Here is a 23,626-nt window from a genome sequence, read left to right as displayed (position 1 = left end):
CGGTAGGAGTGATGCCGCGAATACTCTGGCCGGAAGAACAGCCGAATACAGGGGCTGTCTAAGCCGAAACAACAACCGAAGGTGGAACACATTTGGTGCCCTCCAATAAATAGCCGCAGCCATCTCCAGGATGGAATACAATAAGACTGAAGGAAAACAAACACTTTATTTCCTTTGTTCTCTGATGGCTGAACGAGTCGTGAAGGATGGATCAAGGCTGAAAATTTGTTAAGAACTACGAACTATAGGTAATGAGTAAAGTGAGCCTTGCTGAAAGATTATGGTACTCTTACAGGAAAATCTAAAGCCGCAGTGGCAAACATGCCTCCCTGATCGCACTTGGTTAGCGTCGTTGGCAACGAGAAAACTGTAGGTGAAGCCGAAAAATGAGCAATTCGGCATTCTGGTAGGGAATATATTTTGATGCGCTTTCAATTATGCGGGCACGCCACGGAAGACTCTCAGGACCACGGCAGGAAGACGAGGAAGATGAACGGCTGACCGTTCTTGTGGCCCAAGGTCGTTTTTTTTCGCACGCGATTAGGCTGATATCCCTGCAGCATACGCCAAGTGAGGTTGAAAGTTTGAAATTGCGAGAAATTCTAACGAACTAGAGATTAGTTATCATATATTCGTACCATGTTGAAGAAATATACATTTGGCAGCGACATGGCAGATGCTCCCGCACTTGTTACGGTTTAAAGGCTCGCTTCGTGACGAAGAGGCTGGCCCAAAGGGTATGTATAGGATGACGAGGCCACGGCGACATTTCGAAGCAGTAAGCAGCAGAGCGACGAAACGCTCTACCAGATTTGGCATGTTTTCTTCGGTGAAGCGTTATGCAAAGCAAAGGTGTTCTGATATCCAATAATAAAACAACTAAAGTTCTAAAATCAAGACGGAAACAAAGATGGCGGGAAAATCCGCCGCACTCCACAGAGAAAGAGGCCTCCAGATTCGTACACTACACGGTACCGGGTAGAGTCGATTGCGAGCGCGTAAAGAATGACACTCCAGGGCATTCTGGGCGCACTAGATGCGCGGTCATGCGGTGAATTATCCCCTAGCCAGAACAGTCGTCTAATATAATTTTCCTAGAAGCATCAGGGGAAACTCAAGAATGAAAATGACTAGTTCCACTAGCTTAACGAATGAGACGGAAAATGGGGAAAAAGAAAACTTGCGAAACACTTTTCTCCGTGTTTCGCCAAGCAGGTCGACTTTCTTTCTGGCGTGCCACAATCTCGAAGATATTGCACGCTCTCGCTCCGAAGTGGCAACCTTGCATATCTCACAGCTGAAGAAGGCAGCAAAACCCAGGAATGAACGCTTTTGCACTGCAGGACTCCAGTGCAACCAGCGAAGTGGTACAACCGGCGAAGTGGATTCGATTGTGAAGGCGAAGTGAGAGGCCTCCCGAGGCTTGTCGACTACATCTAGGAGGAGTATCACATTTTGAAGAGAGTCACATATTTACAACGAGGGCACAGGCGGAAGAATAACCGCTTTGCAAAAGCCATAGCACTTCCGAGCTTATTCTCGGCGATGACACTTTCCTAGCGAAGACAGACCTCAGGACGTCAAGAGAAGTCGGCACACAGCTAACTTAAACTGTGCGTAAACTCCTCTTGAAATCTTGTGCTGTGACTACGCTGAAAAAGTGTCCTCATGCGTAATGAACTCGCGCCAACCATTACGCTTCTCAACTAAGCTCGCCGCTTGGTAAGCAACGAGCTAGCGCAAACGAATCATATTTCGCTGCGCTTACTGGAAGCGCTGCAGCTTTCGTCGATTCACACCGGCAGTCAAGTCTTCAACCGCCACTGAACGAACGGCCTACGTGGGGGAACCCCGTCGTCAAATCAGCTCTCCCACCGTTCCGAGGCAATAGCAAAACATCTGCAACCAGTGGTTGCGCACGCAGTACGACTGGCCAGAGAACCAGTTGCAGCGACTGACCTCCTTCAGCACCGTGAAGTTGCTCCCATGCACACGCACGGTTCCTTCGAACACGGCTCCGCCGGGGGAAAGTTTCACGGTAACCCAGTAATGGCTGGTGTTGGCCGCGCGCTCACCGGGGGTCGCCTGCAGCGCCGTCACGTCCATGATTTGAAGCAGCTGGTACACGGCACACTTTCGCACTGCCTGGCCAACCCAGCTGTTGATGTTCGACACGAAGTGGTTCGCCAGTGACCAGGACAGCTCGCCCGACACGCCATCGTCGGCCCGGGCGTTGCACGTGCACCAGTGATGCGCGATGGAAGCGTCGGCGCAAGTCCTAGTGTCCGGGACCTCGTGCAACAAGCTGAGCCCGTACGTGGTGTTCGGTCGCTCTACATTAGGGTAGTCGAGCAGCTCAACAAGCATGGCGTGCACGTCAAAGTGCGTCGTGAGGCGGTGCTGGTTAATGCGGAGGCTGCGTGCCGCTTCTGGATTCTGCCTAAGGAACCAGGGCGGGAAGACCAAGAAGGCGAAAGGCTGCCGGTCCTCGAACTTGCCGATGTATGTGGCGCGCACGTCTCCGAACCGCAAACCGTGGTCGCTGAGGAAGACGAGAATCGTATGGTTAAGCGTGCCAGAAGTTTGAAGCTTTTCGAGGTTTTGCCGGAAAGGCTCGTCCGCGTAACCCGCAGTGTTCAGCGAATCGTGAGTGATCTCGCTAATCCACGTATAGGAGAAGAAAGGGCGCTCGGCCATCACGTCCGTGAACCGAGTGAGGTAGTCAAGCAACTCCTCGAAAGGCACTGTGGGACCCAGGCAACGCACCCGCTGGCAATCCTGCATCTTCTTGGGCGAGTCGTCCATGGCCATGATGACAGGCCTTAGATAGTAGTCAGCCGGTGAGTGCCGGAAACCCTTTCTGAAGTAATTGAAGAGGCCATAAAATGGAGACTCTTCGAGGAACATGGTCCGGTAGCCTCGCTTGCCGTATTGCTGCCAGATGAAGTGGTCAATCAGGTTGTCAAAGAAGCCATCTCGTGCGGCGTGGGTCGCCTCGAAGTCTTTGAGGCCAGTTATGAGTGGAACCTGGTTGGGGTATGAGTTGTCACCTAGTTTGTTGTATCCACGCAGTTCGAATGCATCGAGATTCTCGCGAACGAACTCGGCTGTTTTCGGCAGGTGCCTGTCCAAGTTCAAGTATGAGACCGAGTCTAGGCCGAGCACCAGAACGCTCAGGTCGTGGGGAGTCCCATCAGATGTCTTCCTACAGCGATCCTCAACGGTATCCTTTATAATTGGGTTCAGGAGAAACTGGTCGTGAAAGGGTTGATCCCGGTACTGGTTCGTGACGCATTCTACGAAGAGGAATTCCGCCTTTGTCAACGGCTTGCCAAACAGCAGAGGCTTTCTAGGCCCATAGAAATATTTTGCGTCGGGCTTAGCTAGTGATTCGTTTTGGTAGATTTCCTTGTAGAAGCAGGCGAGGTCTTCAGGGAGCACGTCATGTTCCTTCAGGTTCTCAGGAATCACGGCCGGGAAACCATCCCTGCAAGAAGACACCACACATCAGTTGGGTCACACGCTGCGTAGATGTCTCGTTTGTTCAGCATTGAGTACATGTTTTGATGAAACCAGCCTGGGTGACGTGTGAATATTCGGAACTAGGCTTGTCGAAGAATGATGATGCTAACAATCTGTCCTAATGGTTATTTATTTTATTTGTTTATGTGTACCCTCAAAGCGCACAGCACATGTAGAGTGGAGTAGGTCAAAATTTATTTTCTACTACCTGTTTTCACTGTATTATATTCATTGTTCTTTATCCTAATTAACCCACTCCCCTCTGTAATCCCTTTGGCCCTGAGGATACAACAAATAAATAAATAAATACATAAAATAAATAAATATATAGGTGTTGGACTTTTCGGTTTTTATTTTTCGAAAATTATTTCCTAAGGATGAATTAACGTTTTTTTTTTTCGGTGATATACTGTGGAACTAATGTGCGCTGAAATGCCGCATGGATTTTATCTCGGCTTTTTTCAGCCTCAGCATTTGATTTGCCGGCATTTAGAATACAAATGGTTATTCATTCGTAGTAGAGCAATTACAGCAGTGCTTGCGGAGGAAAATATTATAGGCAATAAAAAAAGTAGCTGTAAGTAAACGGAATAAATGTCCGACAAAATGTAAATGGAAGTCGCTTCCAAAAAGATGGATTGCAATATCACAGTGAGGTTGTCGCGCTAGGTTCAGCGATAGGGCAGGCCATCGTGTGGTCTGCTTGCTGATGACAGCGATGGAACTGCCGCTTAGGGTCCGGGGTAACGACAATAGTTAAATTTTTCGTGACGCTTATGTACGGTTTGGAGTGTCCTTCCACTCAGTGGAGAAACCTGCTTACCCAATTAACTGCACTAAGCGGGTGATGAAAGTGAAGAGCGCCGCGCTAGGAGACGGCGTTTAGCGAAGACGTAGAGCCTCTAAGTAAGCATAAGTCTCGAGAAGCGCGTCAGGTATCGGAGGACCACCCAAAAACGAGAACTACGCAACTTAATATAAGGTACACTACCTCGCCGCGCCCCTGGCTTCCGCACTTGGTTAATTTTTGCTTAGACAGGGTATACCTTCTACTTGATAGTCAGCCAGCAGTGGCGTACATGTCAAGGATATTGACCTTTGTCGGTTAAAACAGGATTTTGAAAAATGTACTTTTACCGCTTCATTTTCTGTCTAAAGTGAAAAGGCTAACCTGTAGTTACATGATATTAATTACATCATACTGCAGCAGACAAACGGTAATAAACAATTACACATGCACGCAATAATAAAAAGTTTGGTCCAAGCCTTACGATATTACGGTATGCTTGTCTATTTATTACACTGCGTGACATTATGTTCAGAGCGAATGAGTATACAGCTGTTTCCTTGCAGCTGTAAGCATGCCCGCTCCTTGCCTCATCTCGCTTCTGTTTAAATGAAATTGGTTGAAACTTTCGCCGTCTCGAATCTTTTTATAAAGCCAGGTTTAAATTAAAATTAAGCCATCTGCGGAACACGTAGGTGGCGTGCCAATCTGCTAACCTACCCCTTTTGGCCCAATGAAAGCGCCAGTTTTTGACACCTCGGCCGTTTGGGATGTATCGCATGTGGTACGATCATTCGAGTCAGACAAAAGGCGCATGAACAGTCGCACCTGATGGTGATGAAGTTGGGCTTCCCGTAGCACCTGCTGCCGTCGGAGCGCCGCCGGAAGTAAGGCCTGACGGACGGGTCGAACGGGTCGAACTGGGGCAGCGTGCAACCGGGCGTCCGGATGCGGTGACCCACGGGCGCGGCTCTGTCCCAAGCGCCACCGGCGGACCCCGAGCTCACCGACCATGATGTCATGGGTCTCGGACTCCACAGGTAGTGGCCCGCGCTGTACAGCAGCAGCACGTTGAGCGCCGTGACTAGGAGGAACAGGTGTCGGAACCGCGGTAGCGATGGCACGCTCATCGTGACCTCATCCGCTCAGGTGACCTCATCCTGCGTCACAGCGTTTGTACGAGGGTTGTTCAGTAAGTTTTGCCGAGTAGACGGAAACTTTACCAGGTAGCAGACAAGAAGGACGTTGCATTTAAATGAAAGTTTGCTATGCCCTCATTTTGCAATGTCCTCGTTCCCAGGACCACATTACTTGTCGATATAAACAGTCCGCCTCAGGAGGCCACTGAACACATTTATCTGTTACTTCCTTAAGAAGAACAAGTGCCGTCATGTCCAACACTCTTGGACAAAAATTTAGAATATTTGAAAATTGGGCCTCCTCGCGGTGGCTCAGTGGTTGCGGCGCTCGGCTGCTGGCCCGTAAGACGCGGCTTCGATCCCGGCAGCGGCGGCCGAATTTCGATGAAGGCGAAATTCTAGAGGCCCGTGTACTGTGCGATGTCAGTGCCACGTTAAAGAACCCCAGGTGGTCGAAATTTACGGAGTCCTTCACTACGGCGTTCCTCATAGCCTGAGTCGCTTTGAGACGTTAAACTCCAATAAACCAACCAACTGGAAAATTGTAAGCTACTGTTATGGAAATATTGAAGGTAACGGTCCATTATTCCGATGTGTAGCAAAATCTTCCTCCTAAAATATTTCCATCGCTCGCGTTAAGAAGTTAAGACAGCCACAAAAAAACAATGGGGAATGCTTTTGACGATAGAAAAATCGTTAATAGCAAACAAAAATGAAAGCCTGCCGACGGAAAATCTACGGATACATTGATTGCTATCGAGAATACTTACAATATAAGAAAAAATCGCGTTCATAAGCTCTTTCCCTTTCAAAAATGCTTTTGTCCAGAATTGTCGCGTATGAGACCACCGTTAACTCTGAGAATGTTATATTCGACGGGTGCTGGAAAGCTAAGGAAAGCAGAAAAAGCAATGAACAAGGACTGAGATGGGACAAGAAAAGCATCGACTCGGTGTTCATCTTTGTGCAGTCGTGCGCTTATTAAGTCGCGCAGGTCTGGAGAGTATACCACGCATACACATGCCCCGCTGCGAGGTTTGGCAGCATCGCAGGGGATTTGAAGTTTGTGGCTACGTAAAATAATTTACGGGTTGCACGTTCACGAAAAGAGAATATAAATTTCCGCAGTGTAGTAAGGCAAACCGGACCACTAAGAAGTCTAGAAGCATGAATAGATACGAATGTTGCTCATTCCGCTAAAACGAATACCAGGCAGAATACCAAGCATTTTTTTTCACGCGGCTGCAGACCATGAAACTTTACCCATCGCTGAACATGCTTCAAGTGCACTGGCTCCTTGTATGCATGCGAGCCGGTGTCGGACGTACCCGCTAACGTGATAGAAGACCCTGCCCTGTATGCAACACGTACCGGCTTTACGACGAATTCTGAAGCGACCATGGGTGTCAAAGGAAACCGCAAGTTCCCCGCGCTGGCTTCGATGCTGAGGCGGCAGAACAGGCATCTTGCTGTCACTATTCTTCCGCCTCGTCGAACTATGAACAGCTTTCCCTGTGTATTTGACATGCAGGTACCTACCAGGCATCGTAGCTCGGACAAAGCCGCGCGGCGCCGCTCCACTGCCTCACCAACGACAGTCTGTATAGACTGTCCATAAACTTTTGTGAAAGTTTCTATCGACGAATTCTACAGATTAGTACATAGACAATACAAATCCTATGCACAGTCTTTAGACAAGTTATACATTTATGGCCGTACACGTTTAGCAGAATATTTTCTAACATAGTACAAAGACTATGAATAAAAAAAAATTTCTCAGTATAGAGTGCATGCATGAGAAAGACGAGAACGTATACCTACTCCTTTATGCGGCGCTGAACGTTCCGAAGTTTGCTCCGTTTTCCGAGAACGAGGAGCCAAAGGATGGGGATATCCTAAAAGACAGCCACGCGTTCTTTTTTTTTCTTCTTCTTCTCTCAGTAAACATGCAGCTGTTCTTCGTCTTCAGTTTTTGTTGCGAGTCTGCTTCATTATATTCAACTGCACTGAATCAGATTCTTTGCGGGAACATTTTCATTTCTCAAGCATTATTGCTACTCGGAGCAGTATAGTGTCGATCTGGCTCGTCTTCAAGAGTGGTGAACATAAAACTGCAGTGCAGTGTACTGGTAGCGCAAGGGCACTTTTTATAGGTTATACTATACTATGGTATGGTATGGTATGGTATGGTATGGTTTGGTATGGTATGGTATGGTATGGTATGGTATGGTATGGTATGGTATGGTATGGTATGGTATGGTATGGTATGGTATGGAATGGTATGGCATGGTATGGCGTGGCTTTGCGTGGTGTGTCCATGGTAGAGAGGTTGGTCAGAGGGTTCTTGATAATCACAAAGAGAACGGGAGAAGGGAAAACTTCAGAGTGCTTGCCAACGTTTCGACAGGAGGACTTGGCCCAGATGAAGACAAGACCTCTCTTCTAACGTTCGCAAGAACCCTGAGGCTTTCCCGTTCCTTGTTCTCTTTGTTGTTGGCGTGGTATGGTATTATATCGTGTGGCATGTATGGTATGGTACGTTATGGTGTGGTATATTTCAATGTTCCGAAACTGCACGTGGGCGATGGCTCTGGGTTAATTTCGGCCATCTGGGATTCTTTAACGTGCACGTATATCGCACAGCGTAAGGGCGTTTTTTTTTTATTTCGCCTCTTTCGAATTGCGGCCACCGCGACCAGGATTCTACACCGCGTAATTGGGCTTGGCAGCCAAGCGCCGCAGTCACTAAAACTTCGCGGCGCGTTTTAAAGAGTAAACGTAAAAAGTACCCCGAGAACTACCCCGCTTATGGTTAGATAAGAGAACAGCTTACTCCAGCGTCTCTGCCTTTCTCTGTAAATTGAAGCTCTTAACACAAAACTATGCACGTGACACGTCTCGTAACGCATGACCGCTTCAGTTCAGTTAGTCTCTTGTGGTCTGCCCAACAAACCAGCTGCGCAAATATTAAGGCAAAAGCCTTTAATGCCTCATGCTGTCGTTAGCAATCCGTGTCCGCAGCCGTGTCTGCGTCCGTGCCGACAGCCGTGTATGCAGCCGTGTCGACAGATGTGTCGGCGTTTTGACGGGTGCAGTGAAGTTCGCGGTGCTGTACATTGTCTGCCGCATCCGGTTCGCGTTAGTGGAATGCCCCTTACGTTCTTTCTCTGGGCCCTCCGCAAAACCGCTGAGAAGGGGGTGATTCATACTCAGCCCAGCGGGATAAGGGGGGTGCCTGATAGTGGAGGAATACGGGAAAGGTCAAACTCCCTTCAGGGACAGATTCATTAGGTCGCATCCTGTGTGCAAGTGCTTGCGGCGAGGCGGATCCGCGTCACAGTTTGCGGCTTTTGTCCCATGTCTGCAGCGGCGTGCGTTGACAGCTTGAAGCGCGGTCAACAGGATATTGCCACGCTCGCTGCAGGCATGAGGAGCAACGATGCGGAACAGGTGGGTTGAAGTGACTTGAACTTGGGTCAACCGGACGTTGGGAAAGTGAGAGTGTTCGCGAAGCTCGCAGCAGGAAAGTATAAGTTTCCAAAATTGTGATGGTAGAAAGTGTACATATGTGTACAGTGTTTGTCGCGATGAGTTACCTTCTTTCCCAAATCATTGATTTGTTGTGTTGTCCTTTCCTAATTGTTGACTGGTGATGTTTTCTTTCCCGAATAATTTATTGGGTGGATGTTTCTGCAGTTACCTGATTGGTTATTCTCCCCACTGAGGGCGGGGACATAGGGTTTAAAACCGGCTGTTTCGGCAGGACTGAGGGTTGATTTCGTCGCGTAGAACTACGAGCCAGTCAAGTGTAAATATGTTTTCTTCTTGCTTGTATCTTCCTTTGTGCTTTTAATTGTTATAAAAAGTTAACCACTCCAGAAGTGTCCTCTAGCAATGTGATTGAGCAATTCGAATCTGCAATACGTCAAGCATCCTCCATCAATTAGCACAATTCCCCTTACAAGATCCAGAGGGGAGATCAACTGGTGTCCACCGAGATGAGACAGTTACTGCCTAATTTCCTTTCCTCAATTACAATTTTCAATTTCTTCATTACGGGCCCTCTTTCTTCTTTCACTGCCACTTCCTCCCTTCCTGTACAGTGCGGTTTAGGTGTCCACCGAGATGACTGAGAATTACAACGCCATTTCCTTTCCTTTCTTTTCTGGCTGGACAGAAAAAAACGTCGACTCCGCGCCGACGCCGGGAGAGGGCAGCGACAGAGGGCCAATAAGAGCCGGAGCGGGCGTCACGTGACTCTGGACGGAGCCACGCCGGCCGAGAGAGACGCGCTCGCGAGCTCGTTCTGGCAGTGTAGCTTGACCAACAAAACTGCGTTGTGCTTCCCGGGAAGACGGGCGTTTGGCGCTCCGAGGGTACTGAGGCTTGGGCTTCGCGTTTCACGGCCGAAACGGCCGAGCAGCGTGTTGTCTTTCGGAGGATTCGCTTTTAGCTGGTCGCGCAGTCCCTCAGGGTATCAAAAGCACGCGTAAACGGTAGCGCCATCTAGTGACAATACGCCAAAGCACATCACAGCTGTGTTGAAGAAATTTTTTATCCGTAATTACTGATAACTAGGATGGGTGCATTGCGAGCCTTTTTTCGTTCGAAGAAGAAAAAACTGCAAATAGATGAAAATGTAACAAGTGACTAAAAGCTAGACAACTGCTTCGCCAGGTGTCGTTCTTGCGAGGTAAACACACGGCATTTAGTTAGGCCTAAGAGCTTGAAAATCGCCAAATTATCTGTAAAACTGGGGCTAGTTATCGCTTATACCTCTACGCGTGGGCTAGAGTGTGTGAAATAAAAGCGAACCGCTACCATTTGAGCGAGCTATCGCGTCAAAGAATACAGCGGTGACATGTAGGTATTTATTCTGAAGTGGGCGAGCAGGGCGCCGCCATCTTGTCAACGTATCCCGTAGCGCGCGCCACTCGGCTGCGGACCATGCGGGAGTGAATTCGTCGACGCCCGCGCTCCTTTTTCCTCGGAGGAGCTGGCTTGACTGGTGCGCGCGTCCAAGGAGCCACGTGCATTCACGCATCGTGTTCGTTCGCGAAATTAAGTTTGATAAATACACTTTGGAGGAAACATCGCTGTATAATTACATGAAGATTGTTTTTATTGCAGTGTCCTGTAATTTAAAGAGCATATTATATATGCGGTAACGGCGATTATTCATCGCGTTGGGAGTTATGTGGTCTGGCAACCCGGAAAACGCGGTGCGACAGCGCCGCTACATTTTTCTCGTGCGGGTGCCCTCGCGTCTGCGGCAACGCGGCCGTTCGCCGCGCGTCGCGTTTTTCGCGAGCGTTTTTCGCTCGCGAAAAACGCTCCATGCGGTTCCGGCTTAAAGGTCACGCGTGGCTACCGGCGCCGCTGCGCGACGACTCGACTTGGTAGCCCCTCTCTCACCCTGGTATGACGTCACGCTATGACGTCACTAGGCATGACATGGCGTCCGAGGTCATTCTAAATGTCACGCGTGGCTACCAGCCGCCGCTGCGCGACGACTCGAGTTGGTAGCCCCTCTCTCACCCTTGTATGATGTCGCGCTATGACGTCTCTAGGCATGGCATGACGTCAGAGGTCATTCTAAATGTCACGCGTGGCTACCGGCCGCCGCTGCGCGACGACTCGACTTTTTTTTAGCCCATTTCTCACCCTTGTATGACGTCACGCTAGGACGTCTCTTGGCATGGCATGACGTCATAGATCATTCTAAATGTCACGCGTGGCTATCAGCCGCCGCTGTGTGACGACTCGATGTGTAGCCCATCTCTGACACTGGTATGACGTCAGAGGTCATTCTAAAGGTCAAACGTGACTACCAGCCGCCGCTCGGAGTCTCTAGGCGGCCTCTCAGCAAACCCGATGCCACGAACGCCAGCATAGCTTCCGCGCCGAACGAACGGGCAGCAAGCCGCAAGGTTCGTGGTGACCGCTGTTGTGCCATAGAGGTGGTCCCGTTGCGCTCGCCACCCGTTTCATGACTGAGCGTTGCCAGCTCTCTTAGCGGTAGTGAAGACTCCGAGTCAGGCGTCGGTGAGACTAAGAAAATGCTTTATACATTATGTACAGGGCATAATATAGTTCAACATCGGCACGGGGGCCGATAGCTATACAACGCGACTGTTCTCGCACAGCGACGATCAGCGAGACACCAGCACGTCACACCATCCGACTCCACTCGTGAGCAGCACTCGACTCACGGTGGGTCGGTCACTCGGTCACTCCGTCACACACTTCCAAGCTGCAGCGTTGGGGCTTTTATAGCCTGAGGAACGGTGGCCCCTCAGAACTGGCCAATCCAAAGGCAGCACTCGACGGCAGTCCGAAAGGACCAATCAGCGATCGCGCGGGCCAACCGCTTCAAATTTTGCCGCGCGCGGTGGCGTCCGGGAAAGAAGGAATCTGGCGCCTCGCTGTCTGGCCTCTTGCGACAGGTCCAGGCGTGTTGCTTGCAGATGCTTCTCCTTAGGACTCCGCTGCCATACGGCGCAGCATCGTGGCTTGTCAGGGAGCGTTAGGGCGCGTGCCTTGCGGCGCAGCACCAGGGCTTGTCAAAAAGAGCGGCCGGTAGAATTGGAATCCGGGCGGGTTTCCCGGCATGACAGCATCCCCGCCATCAGATAAGGCGCCGGGAAGACGAGCTGCTTCCACGTGGCTCGGATGCCAGGCGCGCATCTTCGTCAGGCTCTTCCAAGTTCACGTCCAGTCCAGGTAACTTCACGAGCACCAGGTCCCACTCGCAGGCCAGGAGCTCTGTTGACCTCGTTGTCGCCAAGGCACCTCGACCAGCTTCGCTGAGGTCGTTCCGATCCCCTTGCTTCTCGCCACTGGTCATGGTTGGTCGTTCTGCAGACTACGAAACCGACCGGCAAAAGGCAACACCCAACACAAGCAAGTGCCCTCTGTCTCCCATCAAACACCAGACGAAGCCATAATCCAAATTAACCTAACTAAATTGATGTCCCCATATATTCCTGCTGCAACAAGAGGCATGTGTACGATCTGGTACACAAGGTTCAAACAACCATTTTGCAAAGTATCAACACATCAAAATAGCAGGAGCACTTAATAATCAACAATAATAATGAAAATAAGATTGGTCCCCTTGAAATCATTTGGACCGAAAACACACTACTGAGGAAGCAAATGAGGTCATTCATTTTTTGCCCCTTTCTTCCTTCGAACATGATAGTTTGTTGCAAAGCGAGAGAAGGTAAGTAACGAGGAGGTCACTGAAAGAACCGAGGCCTAGAATGCACGACTTAGAGCATCGGCGTTCGCGTTCAACCTTCCCTTCTTATAGCGGACAACCAGATTGTGCTGCTGGAGGGTCATGCCCCACCTCAGCAAACGGCCGCTTTTAGACGACATGTTACTTAACCAGGTTAGAGGGCAATGGTCCGTTTCCACAACAAACTTAGAACCGGAGACATAACAAGCCAGCTTCTGAACTGCCCACACAAGGCAGGCGCACTCTTTTTCAGAGGTGCTGTATGCCTCTTCCCTACAACTTAGTTTTCGACTCAAATACAAAATTGGTCGTTCATGACCACTAGCATCTTCTTGGCATAGCACTGCTCCCATTCCGCGATCACTCGCGTCACATTGAATGATGAAACCTTTCGAAAAGTCTGGCGCCGTTAGAACCGGTTTATGGCTCAATGCTTGTTTCAACATTTGGAACGCATTTTCTTTCTTCGAGTCCCACGTCACCTTAACGGGCTCTGATTTTCGAAGCGCGTCTGTTAGCGGGCTGGCAAGGTCAGAGTAGTCTCTCACATAGTGTTGGTAATATCCAGCTAAACCCAAAAAAGCCCTTATATCCGTCTTAGTGGTTGGCCGGGGATAGTTTACAATAGCGGCTACCTTGATGTCGGAAGGTCTACGCCGGCCGCGCCCCACCACATGGCCCAAATAAGTCACCTCACCGCAACCTAGGTGACATTTAGCTGGTTTCACAGTGAGGCCTGCCTCTTTCAACCTGCACAATACAACTCGCAAGTGCTCGAGATGTTCTTCCCAAGTGTCCGAAAAGATGGCAACATCGTCGAGGTATGGCAATGCAAACTCGCCCAAACGATGAAGCACTCTGTCCATCAGGCTAGAGAAACAATACGGCGCGTTTTTAAGTCCGAAGCTCAGCATGAGTGGGCGGAAGGTTCCGAACGGGGAAACGAACGCGGCGCAACGGCTAGCCCGTTCCGTAAGGGGTACTTGCCAATAGCCTCGCACGAGGTCCAGCGTAGATATATAATTTGACTTCGACACCGTCTCCACTCTTTCTTCTAGGTTCGGTATCGGATATGTCTGATCTCGGGTGATCGCGTTCAGACGCCGATAATCGACGCAAGGCCTCGGATCCTTTCCCGGAACCTGGACAAGTATCAGGGGCGATGTGTAGTCGCTCTCACTTGGCACTATAACCCCCAAGTCACGCATGCGCTGAATCTCCTCAGCCATGATTTTTTTCTGCACGGGTGAACAACGATACGGTTTACTGCGGATCGGTTGCTCAGATGTTAGCTCGATGTCGTGCTCTAAGACCGTGGTCTTTCCGGGACGGTTCGAAAAAACCTCCTTAAACTCGGAAACTATTCCCTTTAAATCCTCCTTTTGGGTGGTACTTAGACGCGCGTCCAAAGTCAGCTGTTCCAACATTAGCTCTAAACCACAATCTTTCATGTCAGCTGTCGTCAGGATTTCCGCCCCTTCCTCATCGGCAGCATTTATCGTCATGCTTACAATCGCGTGACGCTGAACGTAGGGCTTCATCAAGTTGCTGTGATAAATTTTGTTGGGTCGTCTCCCTAATTTCACTTCGTAGTTGGTATCGGAAAGCTTCGATACAACCTTCGCGGGTCCTTCCCAGTGAACCTCGAGCTTGTTTTTCTTCGACGGACGCAGCAACATCACTTGAATACCCACTTCGAAGGTGCGTTTTTTTGCTGACTTGTCGTAATATCCCTTTGACAAGATTTGCGCCGCCTTCATGTGCCTCTCTACAATATCTTTTGTTTTCCCGAGCCTCTGAAGAAGGTCGAGGACGTAGGAGACTACATTTGGGTCGTCATCACTGCCTTCCCAAGACTCTCGCAACATGCGCAGCGGAGTTCTAAGGCTTCGGCCATACACGAGCTCCGCGGGGCTAAAGCCTGTGCTCTCATGGGGAGCAGACCTCAAGGCGAACATAGCGGCGGGAATGCAGGCCTCCCAGTCACAGTGACGCTCAAAGCACAGGGCTCTCAATATGCGCTTCAGCACCGAATGCATTCGCTCTACTGGATTAGATTGCGGGTGATGGATAGAACTGTGCACCGCTTTAATGCCGCATCTTTCCAAAAAGGTAGAAGTTAGGCAGCTGGTGAAGACGCTGCCATTGTCGCACTGGATCTCAGAAGGGAACCCGACGCGTGCGAACATTGATAGCAGAGCGTCCACGACCTGGGAAGAATTTAGCTCCTTAAGTGGTACCGCCTCCGGGAACTTGGTCGCGACGCACAATATCAAGGACCTACAATATCAATTACCAGTCGCCGAAAATTTTCTGTTATGACTGGCACTAACTTCATCGGCGCCTTCCACTTGTCAGTGGATTTGCCCACTCTCTGGCAGGTTTCGCAAGATCGCACGAATTGTTCGACATCCTTCCAACAATACGGCCAATAAAACTCCTGAGCCAATCTAGCCTTGGTCTTTTTTAAGCCAAGATGCCCTGCCCACGCATTTTCGTGCGCGAGTTCCAGTAACTGACAGCGATATTTTCGAGGGATCAAAATCTGCTCATATTTGCGACCCTGCTTATCGGTGTAGCAGCGATACAATAAGCCAGATCTCTCGTAAAATGACACCCTCTTTTTCTCTACTCCCAGTCTGACGCTCTTCATCAGATCGGCTATTGAGCAGTCTTGCTGCTGCTCGCGAATGAGCGTTTCCTTTTCAACTGCGGCCAGCTCCTGCCAGCTGGCGGAAACCGGAGCGAGTATGGAGCCCGCGTCGCCTAACTGCGGCGTCGTGTCTAGATCGCGGCTAGCAGTGCACGTATCACTCTCAGTCTCGTCCAAACCGCGCTCTCCCAAGCCAGTCTCCGAGCCCTGCATCTCCCGTGTCTGCCCGCCACTCAAGTTACCTTGATCGCTCCGCGTGCCGCACGGCTGTTCGTTCACCGACTCAAAGTCCAGTTCCCTCGACAGTTGGCGCGCTTTGGATCGCGTGGGGGCCATGTACGCCACGTCGGCAAAGAATGATTTGCCCTGATCCTTCAGCATCTGCTCCGAGCTATTTGAGAACAGGTAGGGAAAGTGCTCCGGAAGGGCGGCAGACACAGCGGCTTCTGTGTTAAGTTTTCCAAACTCTCCTTCAATGATGACCGCTGCGATCGGTAAGCAGACACTCTCATCCTCGGCCACTTGCCGTATCCAAGCGCATTCTCCTGTAAAGTCACTAGAGGAGACGAAAGACGGGTGGACGACGTCCATAGTTGCTGCCGAGTCCCGAAGTGCTCTGCACTTCTTGCCGTTTACTTTAATTTCCTGCATGTATGGCTCCAACAGTCGCATGTTTTTGTTTGTTTCCCGTATCGTTGCAAAAGCAACTTTCTCTTGGCAGTTCGCCGCGATGTGCCCTTGCTTTTTGCAGTTGTAGCAGATTAACGGCTTCCGTTTTTCAAAAGAACGCGTCGCATCGTTTCGCTGCTTGGGACCATCGCTAGCATTCTGAGATGCATTCTGCCCTTCCTTCGCAGTTTCTTTGGTAAGGGACTCGTCTTTCCGAAACTCGCAACGCTTGATTTGCTTCCGTTCGTCGGGCTTCCTTGAAAACCCGTCTCTCTTATCTGCTTTTTCTACACGCACTGCCCTGCTGTGCAAGCTGCGGCGGAGGTAATACTCTCCAGCTAATTCTGCTGCCTTGCCTAGCTTAACCTCCTTTAGCCTATCTTGCAGCCAGAGCTTGACATCCTCATCAATGCAACGGTAGAACTGTTCTAACGCGATGCATTCGACGACTTTATCGCGGTCGTCGTAAACCTCTTCGCCTTTCAGCCATTCAACCAGGTCGGCTTTTAGACGAAACGCGAAGTCAACATGTGACTCCCTGCCCTTCTGTGCATACCGGAACCTCTGCCGGAAAGCTTCGGGCAACAGTTTGTACTTTCGCAATAGCGCCTCCTTCACATCACTGTAGCTCTCAAACGCCTCTTTCGATAAGCAAGTTATCACGTCAGATGCCTCCCCGGGAAGCAAGGCTAACAGATTCTGTGCCCAGAGGGATCGCTCAATGTCATTCCGTTCGCACACATGCTCAAATTTAACGAGGTATTTAGCCATATCCTCGCCGACTACAAAGGGCGGCAGTTGGTCGCGTATTTTTGGAGCGTTAGAGGGAACCGTCGTCGAAGCAAGACTAGGCGCTGGCGAGGTTTTTCGGAGCTCCAGCTCTTTCATTTTAACCTCGTGCTCTCTAAGTGCCTGGCGCTCTCGCATCTCCTTTTCTTTCATTTCCTCCTCGCGACTTTGACGTTCCTTTTCTCTCTTTTCCTCCCGTTCACGCCTTTCATTGATATCAGCACAGGCCTCTTCGGCTTCCTCAGCCGTCACGTCCGCAGTCCTCATGACCTCAAGGATCGCATTCTTTCTTTTTGTTGAGCCCAAATCAATGCCCAACTCTTCACAAATTTGGAGAAGTTCTTTAACCTTGTAACTCTCCATCGTTCACACTGCCTCTTGCTGTTTGCCCTTTTAGAAACTACTTGCCGTACACTACTATATCGCTACTAGTTCGGTACGCGCAAGAATTTCACACACTGCCTTGTTTACCCCTTCAGCATCCCTTGGTTTTCAAAACACTCTTCCTAGGCTTGAAACACACAAGGTTAACGCAATGCTACACCAATTCTTTCTCTAAGCTACTATAACCTGTGTTAGAGAAAGTCTGGCGTTTGAGGAAAACTTCAGGCACTCACCGCGCCGAGGTAGCTGATGTCGGTCGATCCCATAGCTGCCATCCAATGTTGTGCCATAGAGGTGGTCCCGTTGCGCTCGCCACCCGTTTCGTGACTGAGCGTTGCCAGCTCTCTTAGCGGTAGCGAAGACTCCGAGTCAGGCGTCGGTGAGACTAAGAAAATGCTTTATACATTATGTACAGGGCATAATATAGTTCAACATCGGCACGGGGGCCGATAGCTATACAACGCGACTGTTCTCGCACAGCGACGATCAGCGAGACACCAGCACGTCACACCATCCGACTCCACTCGTGAGCAGCACTCGACTCACGGTGGGTCGGTCACTCGGTCACTCCGTCACACACTTCCAAGCTGCAGCGTTGGTGCTTTTATAGCCTGAGGAACGGTGGCCCCTCAGAACTGGCCAATCCAAAGGCAGCACTCGACGGCAGTCCGAAAGGACCAATCAGCGATCGCGCGGGCCAACCGCTTCAAATTTTGCCGCGCGCGGTGGCGTCTTGGAGAGAAGGAATCTGGCGCCTCGCTGTCTGGCCTCTTGCGACAGGTCCAGGCGTGTTGCTTGCAGATGCTTCTCCTTAGGACTCCGCTGCCGTACGGCGCAGCATCGTGGCTTGTCAGGGAGCGTTAGGGCGCGTGCCTTGCGGCGCAGCACCAGGGCTTGTCAAAAAGGGCGGCCGGTAGAATTGGAATCCGGGCGGGTTTCCCGGCATGACACCGCGCCTTGGATGTGAGCACATCCCGCGCATTCGCCGCTCACCGCGTCATTCCTGCGTCTAGGCAATAAAGCCCCTCAAGTTTGAGGGGCTTTACCCGGCACGGCCCTACTGCGCCCGAACGACACGAGCGGGAGGCGCTGCCGTCGCGCGCTATCTGTTTGGGGCAGTGGCGTACGTTGGACACGGCCGCCTTGTACACGCGCGCGCGGCGGGCCGCGCGCTCAATCCAGGTGGCCGTGATTGAGAGGAGGAGGTTTTAGTGGACGCCGCCGGATGGCGCAACGTGCGCACCAAGCGAAGGGGAAAAGTAGCGTCGTGAGATGGGGCCCCGTTTTTAAGCAGATGGTATGACATCGCGCCCCTGGTGAGAGGAGCGGGAGTTAGGCCACGGCCGTGGCTATGCGCCGCGCAAGGCGACGGTGTGAGATGGGGCCCCGTTTTTACACAGATGGTATGACGTCACATAGCGCGCAGCGCCCATGGTGAGAGGAGCGGGAGTCAGGCCACGGCCGTGGCTATGCGCCGCGCAAGGCGACGGTGTAAGATGGGGCCCTGTTTTTGCTCACATGGTATGACGTCACATAGCACGCAGCGCCCCTGGTGAGAGGAGCGGTAGTCAGGCCACGGCCGTGGCTATGCGCCGCGCAAGGCGACGGTGTGAGTTGGGGCCCCGTTTTTACACAGATGGTATGACGTCACATAGCACGCAGCGCCCATGGTGAGAGGAGCGGGAGTCAGGCCGTGGCTATGCGCCGCGCAAGGCGACGGTGTAAGATGGGGCCCTGTTTTTGCTCACATGGTATGACGTCACATAGCACGCAGCGCCCCTGGTGAGAGGAGCGGTAGTCAGGCCACGGCCGTGGCTATGCGCCGCGCAAGGCGACGGTGTGAGTTGGGGCCCCGTTTTTACACAGATGGTATGACGTCACATAGCACGCAGCGCCCATGGTGAGAGGAGCGGGAGTCAGGCCGTGGCTATGCGCCGCGCAAGGCGACGGCGTCAGATAGGGCCCCGTTTCAAGGCGGAAGCCTTTAATGTCCCATCGTTGTAAGCAGCAGTTGTCGACAGAAAATGTCACGCTTTTCAATTAGTGGAAACGGTCGTGACGTCACAGTGCGCGAATTTCAAACGGGGCCAATTGTACTTTGGCTAGTAACCATGCAACCAATTGAAGGGATCGTATAGTGATGATCCAAGTAAGTGGGACTGAGCTTAGTTAATTGCTTGATTACCCAATTAGCTTTACTAGTCAGGCCATATAAATAAATAAAACCGATTAAGAAATTGGTCGAGCTCAGGAATCGAACCCCGGTCTTCGGCGTGAGAGACGAGCATGCTATCCACTCCGCCATGCCAGCTCGATGGTTTGGAATGAACAAAGGCGCGTCTAGTGAATACGGTGTCTTCACTCACTCTCATCCTCTTCCATTCTCTTCCGGCGAGGTTTAAGTGTCCACTGACAAATGAGAGACAGATACATTTCCTTTCCTCAAAAACCAATTTACCGACGAGCGAGGCGTAGAACCGAATGGGCGATGGCGTTCTATGGACTCCTTGGCAGCGTTGCAAGACGCTGTCGCGTTCCACTCTTAGGGGCGAAGCTTAACATATTAACCACACATCAGTGACCACACTTTAGGTCAAGAAAGTGCCCCCCTGAATTTTGTGAGACAGTTACTGCGTAATTTCCTTTCCTCAAATACAATTTTCATTTTCTTCATTACGGCTCCTCTTTATCTATCTTCTGTCACTCCCACTTCCTCCCTTCCTCTACGGTGCGGTTCGGGTGTCCACCGAGATGACAGAGAATTACTGCGCCATTTCCTTTCCTCAAAAAGCGTTGCGTTCAAAGGGCAAGGCATCGTGCCGAACGGGTGATGGCGTTCCGTGGACTCCCTGGCAGCGCTACAACGCGCTATCGCGTTCCACACCTAAAGGCGAAGCTTAAGCATAATTAATTAGCAGTTAATTAGTATTCAGGCATTGATCAGCAATTATCCATTAATTAGTGACTTGTCATCACTTAGTAATTAGTACTCAATTATATGTGACGCCACCAATGCCACAGAAACAGAGAAGGTGGTGCGGAAAACGCTTCCGCCTCTACCCACTTTAGACAGTCAAAGTGCCCCCTGACTTTTTTACACAGATGGTATGACGTCACGCAGCAAGGTCACGCGAAAGGTCAAGCGTGGCTATGCGGCCGCGGCACGGCACGGGCTGAGGTGGTAGCGAAAGTAGTATTGCTTCGCAATAAAACTACGATCGCATACCAGTCAGCAGCCTAGCGGTGTTGGTCAGTGCGGAGTGTCTAAATTGCTACACGCCTAAGCATGGGCGCAACAACTTCGCTGCACAGGTGTCCTAGACGACCTCAAGTCACTGCGACCTGCAGTGGCGCGAGTACAGGGCGCAATGCCTGTGTTAATCAAAACGAGGGCTTCAGTGCAGGCAAATCACAGCTGTACAAGTGTACCGGCTGACTATTCTGACTATTACCGGTTGACTATGCTTAAGCTTGAAAAACCGCCCATGAGGTGCAGGCAGACAAAAACTTAATGACGAACTGTTTTCACGTCGTTACGCCGAAAGCTAGTTAGACTTCGGTTTTCAGTACGTTTTCGCTTCGAGACGGTTTTCAAAGTCAAGCAAAGCAGGCTTCGGACAAAGATCGGCGAAATCAGTCAGTGGGAGTCTTCGTGCTATCGCACTAAAACTGGAGGGGGACACTTAAGCTCTACCTTAAGGGTATTACGCTGTACCGTTAATTATTAATGCACGTTTATGGGGAATTGGTCGTTCTCTACATTACATTCATAGACCGCTGGGATTCCGTATACCACTTCTGGTGCATTGGTGCGGCGGCTGAACGATGCGCCACTGCCCTGCGATGGCAGGTGCTGCCACCGGTGTGCAGGTTTCTCAACCCGAGCAAGCTCTCGCGGCAAATAAATCATTTAGCTTCCACCTGCCACGGTGATTAGTTTGCTCACAATCAGATGGAGAGTTTGTGATGATGTCGCAAGATTCGCACCACGTCACGCGTTGCGTGATGACGGCGGTGGCCATTTCTGTCTACACAGACCCTCCTCGCTCATTCTGCAGGCAGGAAACGTAGGTGCCAATAACGGGAGTTCAATAAAGACAGCTCGTACGGCTAGGACCACTTATTTCTTTTCGGGTTTGCCTCTCACAGGGACTCAAAAATCAGGAAATGAGCAGAAACCATTTTGACGCAGACACTCATGCATTTGCTCCTTTCAGGAAGAGTAGTGGGCCCTGTAAATGTCCGATTTTCATTCACACTAAACAGAAAAAGTTTGATGAAATACAGCATCGGCATTTTGCGCAATCATTTTCGATGGTCCTGCTCTTATTAGAGCAGGACCATCGCATCAATGAGACAATTACGTATTGTGGCGAGAATGTCTCGCTATATAGACAGCCTGGCCTTACAATATGTAATCACGCTTTCCTTACAAATGTAGGAGAGAAGAGAGCTGTGTCAGTTTTATACGTGTCTCGAAGTACTTCGAGTATCACAAACATTATATTGTGCATGCATGAAATAGATTAGAACTCCTCGTGTAAAGCCCTCACCCAAGGGCCCTTGAGGTATCGGTAAGAAATAAAAAATAAATAAACATACGTACTCCTTCATATGACACTGAGCCTCTCGAGGTTGGCTTGCTTTCCGGGAACGATGTGCCACCGCACCCTATACGCGGCGTTGACGCTATCCTCAAAAAACAGTAGTCCTCACATGAAAACAGCCGTGCGTTACTTCTTGTTCGTCGCTTTTCGTCGTATTTTCTTGTCCTTTGCGACTCTGTTGAATCGAATTGAACTAGAGTGACTTCCCAACAGGCATCGCAGTTTGCGCCGCTGGTATAGAGTAATGAGTAGCGGTCCTTCCCATCTGGTTCTTCGCTTTTGAGCTGCATTGCAGCTCCAGTCGTGAGCAACTAACATTTGAGTGATTTAGTGCTGGAGATGCCAACCACGAAGTGAGCTGCCCTTGCTTACCCTTCTGAGTAATGCGCCGGACTGTCTCTGTGCCGCCTGTATATTGGTGACACGCCACTATTGTGAGCGCAGCAACACTTCCATCTTGTTGTCACTCTAAAGGTCCAGTGCCATGGCAGCCTGTGGTATCATCAGCGAGGCGCAAGTCATTATTCCTCATGTACTTCGCTTCCCTGCACTTCAGAACGGCTTGGATGCATCCATGCACATGGCAGCTCCGCCAGTATCATCATCAGCAGCAACACCACTCATACATCCAATAAAGCAGAATGGCCATGTGGATATCCAATGCCCTATATGTTCTAGTTACGGTCATCCTTTCCTGCAAAATTCTGTTCTCATCTCCCAAGCTAACCCTTAGTCATCACCTGCTACCACTAAAATGCACTGTTTCCTTAAGGGACACAACTTTATCGGTTCTCAACATTACACATGTCTTGGTTTAATCTAGGCTGCCATTAACTAGCGCAGTGTCTCTAATTGCCACTGCTGTCATTTTGTGCCTTAGAGTATATTAGTAAACTATTATTTGCTGGGAGAGCCGTGTCTGATCTTCCAATGACAACTGCGGCGCCAGGTAGGATGGCTCAATCGGAACGCGACCGGAGTGTTGCTATAAGCCTTCTGTCCGGCTCGCTTCGCGGTGCTCAGACGATCCGCTTCTGCTTGTTGAGGCGCGGCGGTGATCACAGCAGCGGGCGTCGCCCCACACTGGAAACCAGAATTGATAAGGCCTTTTGACCGCCCTCTTCATCATTATTTTACGCCCCGGGGCTGCACGCGGGCGACGAGAGGCACCGCAGTGGAACGTTCCAGATTAACTTCGACTGCCCGCGGTTCTTTAACCTTTGCTAGCGTCACAGAGCACATGGATGCTTTTGCATTTATTTACATTGAAATTTGGCCGCGCGGCCGAGATTCGATCCTACAGGCTTGAGCTCAGCAGCCGAATCCTAAAGCCACTGAGTTACCGTGGCGGGTTACTGGTCTCAAATGTTTTGTGTATCTGGCTATAATGGCCTCAGACACTGAAAGCCAAAAACTTGTGGCATAACGTGCGCGTAAGCGTCGGAAGTGTACCAATGATAGCCCGTTTAGTTTTTACCGCAGCACTGATGGCTGTGAGCTAGAGGCCTAACGAAGAGGCTCTTTTTTTTTCGCCCAAGGTCCCTCTTCGTACGAGTCGCTTCACCGCATTAATCGAAGCTTCGTTTTGCGTATATTATTGGGAATTGTTTTCCGTATATGGTCGCTCATTTCTGAAAAAAAATTAAAAAATGAGCGATTTTGCGTGGTTAGCCCAGATTCGAATTAGGTATGCTATCATCTCGGCTTTCAGTCTCTCATTGGTAATTCTTTACTTTACGATAATAGATCTCTGGGAGTCCTCATACCACTCCTGGCGCAGTGGTGCAGCGGTTAAGCGATGCACCACTGCCCTGCGATGGAAAACAGGTCACG

The 23,626-nt window shown here is 50.5% G+C and overlaps 1 protein-coding gene across 1 annotated transcript; it reads right to left on the bottom strand.

Moving 5' to 3' along the window:
* Positions 1-1,636: 1,636 nt before the first annotated feature.
* Positions 1,637-5,686, bottom strand: LOC149364782 (uncharacterized). The gene is made up of 2 exons (XM_089570194.1): positions 5,138-5,686; positions 1,637-3,487 (listed from the first exon to the last, which is right to left on the bottom strand). The coding sequence occupies exons 1-2, from the start codon at positions 5,437-5,439 to the stop codon at positions 1,858-1,860; spliced, it is 1,932 nt and encodes a 643-aa protein (XP_089426320.1). The 5' UTR covers positions 5,440-5,686; the 3' UTR covers positions 1,637-1,857.
* Positions 5,687-23,626: the final 17,940 nt, after the last annotated feature.

This window comes from Amblyomma mixtum, chromosome 2 (assembly GCF_055824585.1).
Source record: "Amblyomma mixtum isolate Tamu chromosome 2, ASM5582458v1, whole genome shotgun sequence".
Lineage (NCBI taxonomy): Eukaryota > Metazoa > Arthropoda > Arachnida > Ixodida > Ixodidae > Amblyomma > Amblyomma mixtum.
The sequence above is the reverse complement of the archived record's forward strand: the minus strand, read 5'-3'. Positions and strand labels throughout refer to the sequence as shown.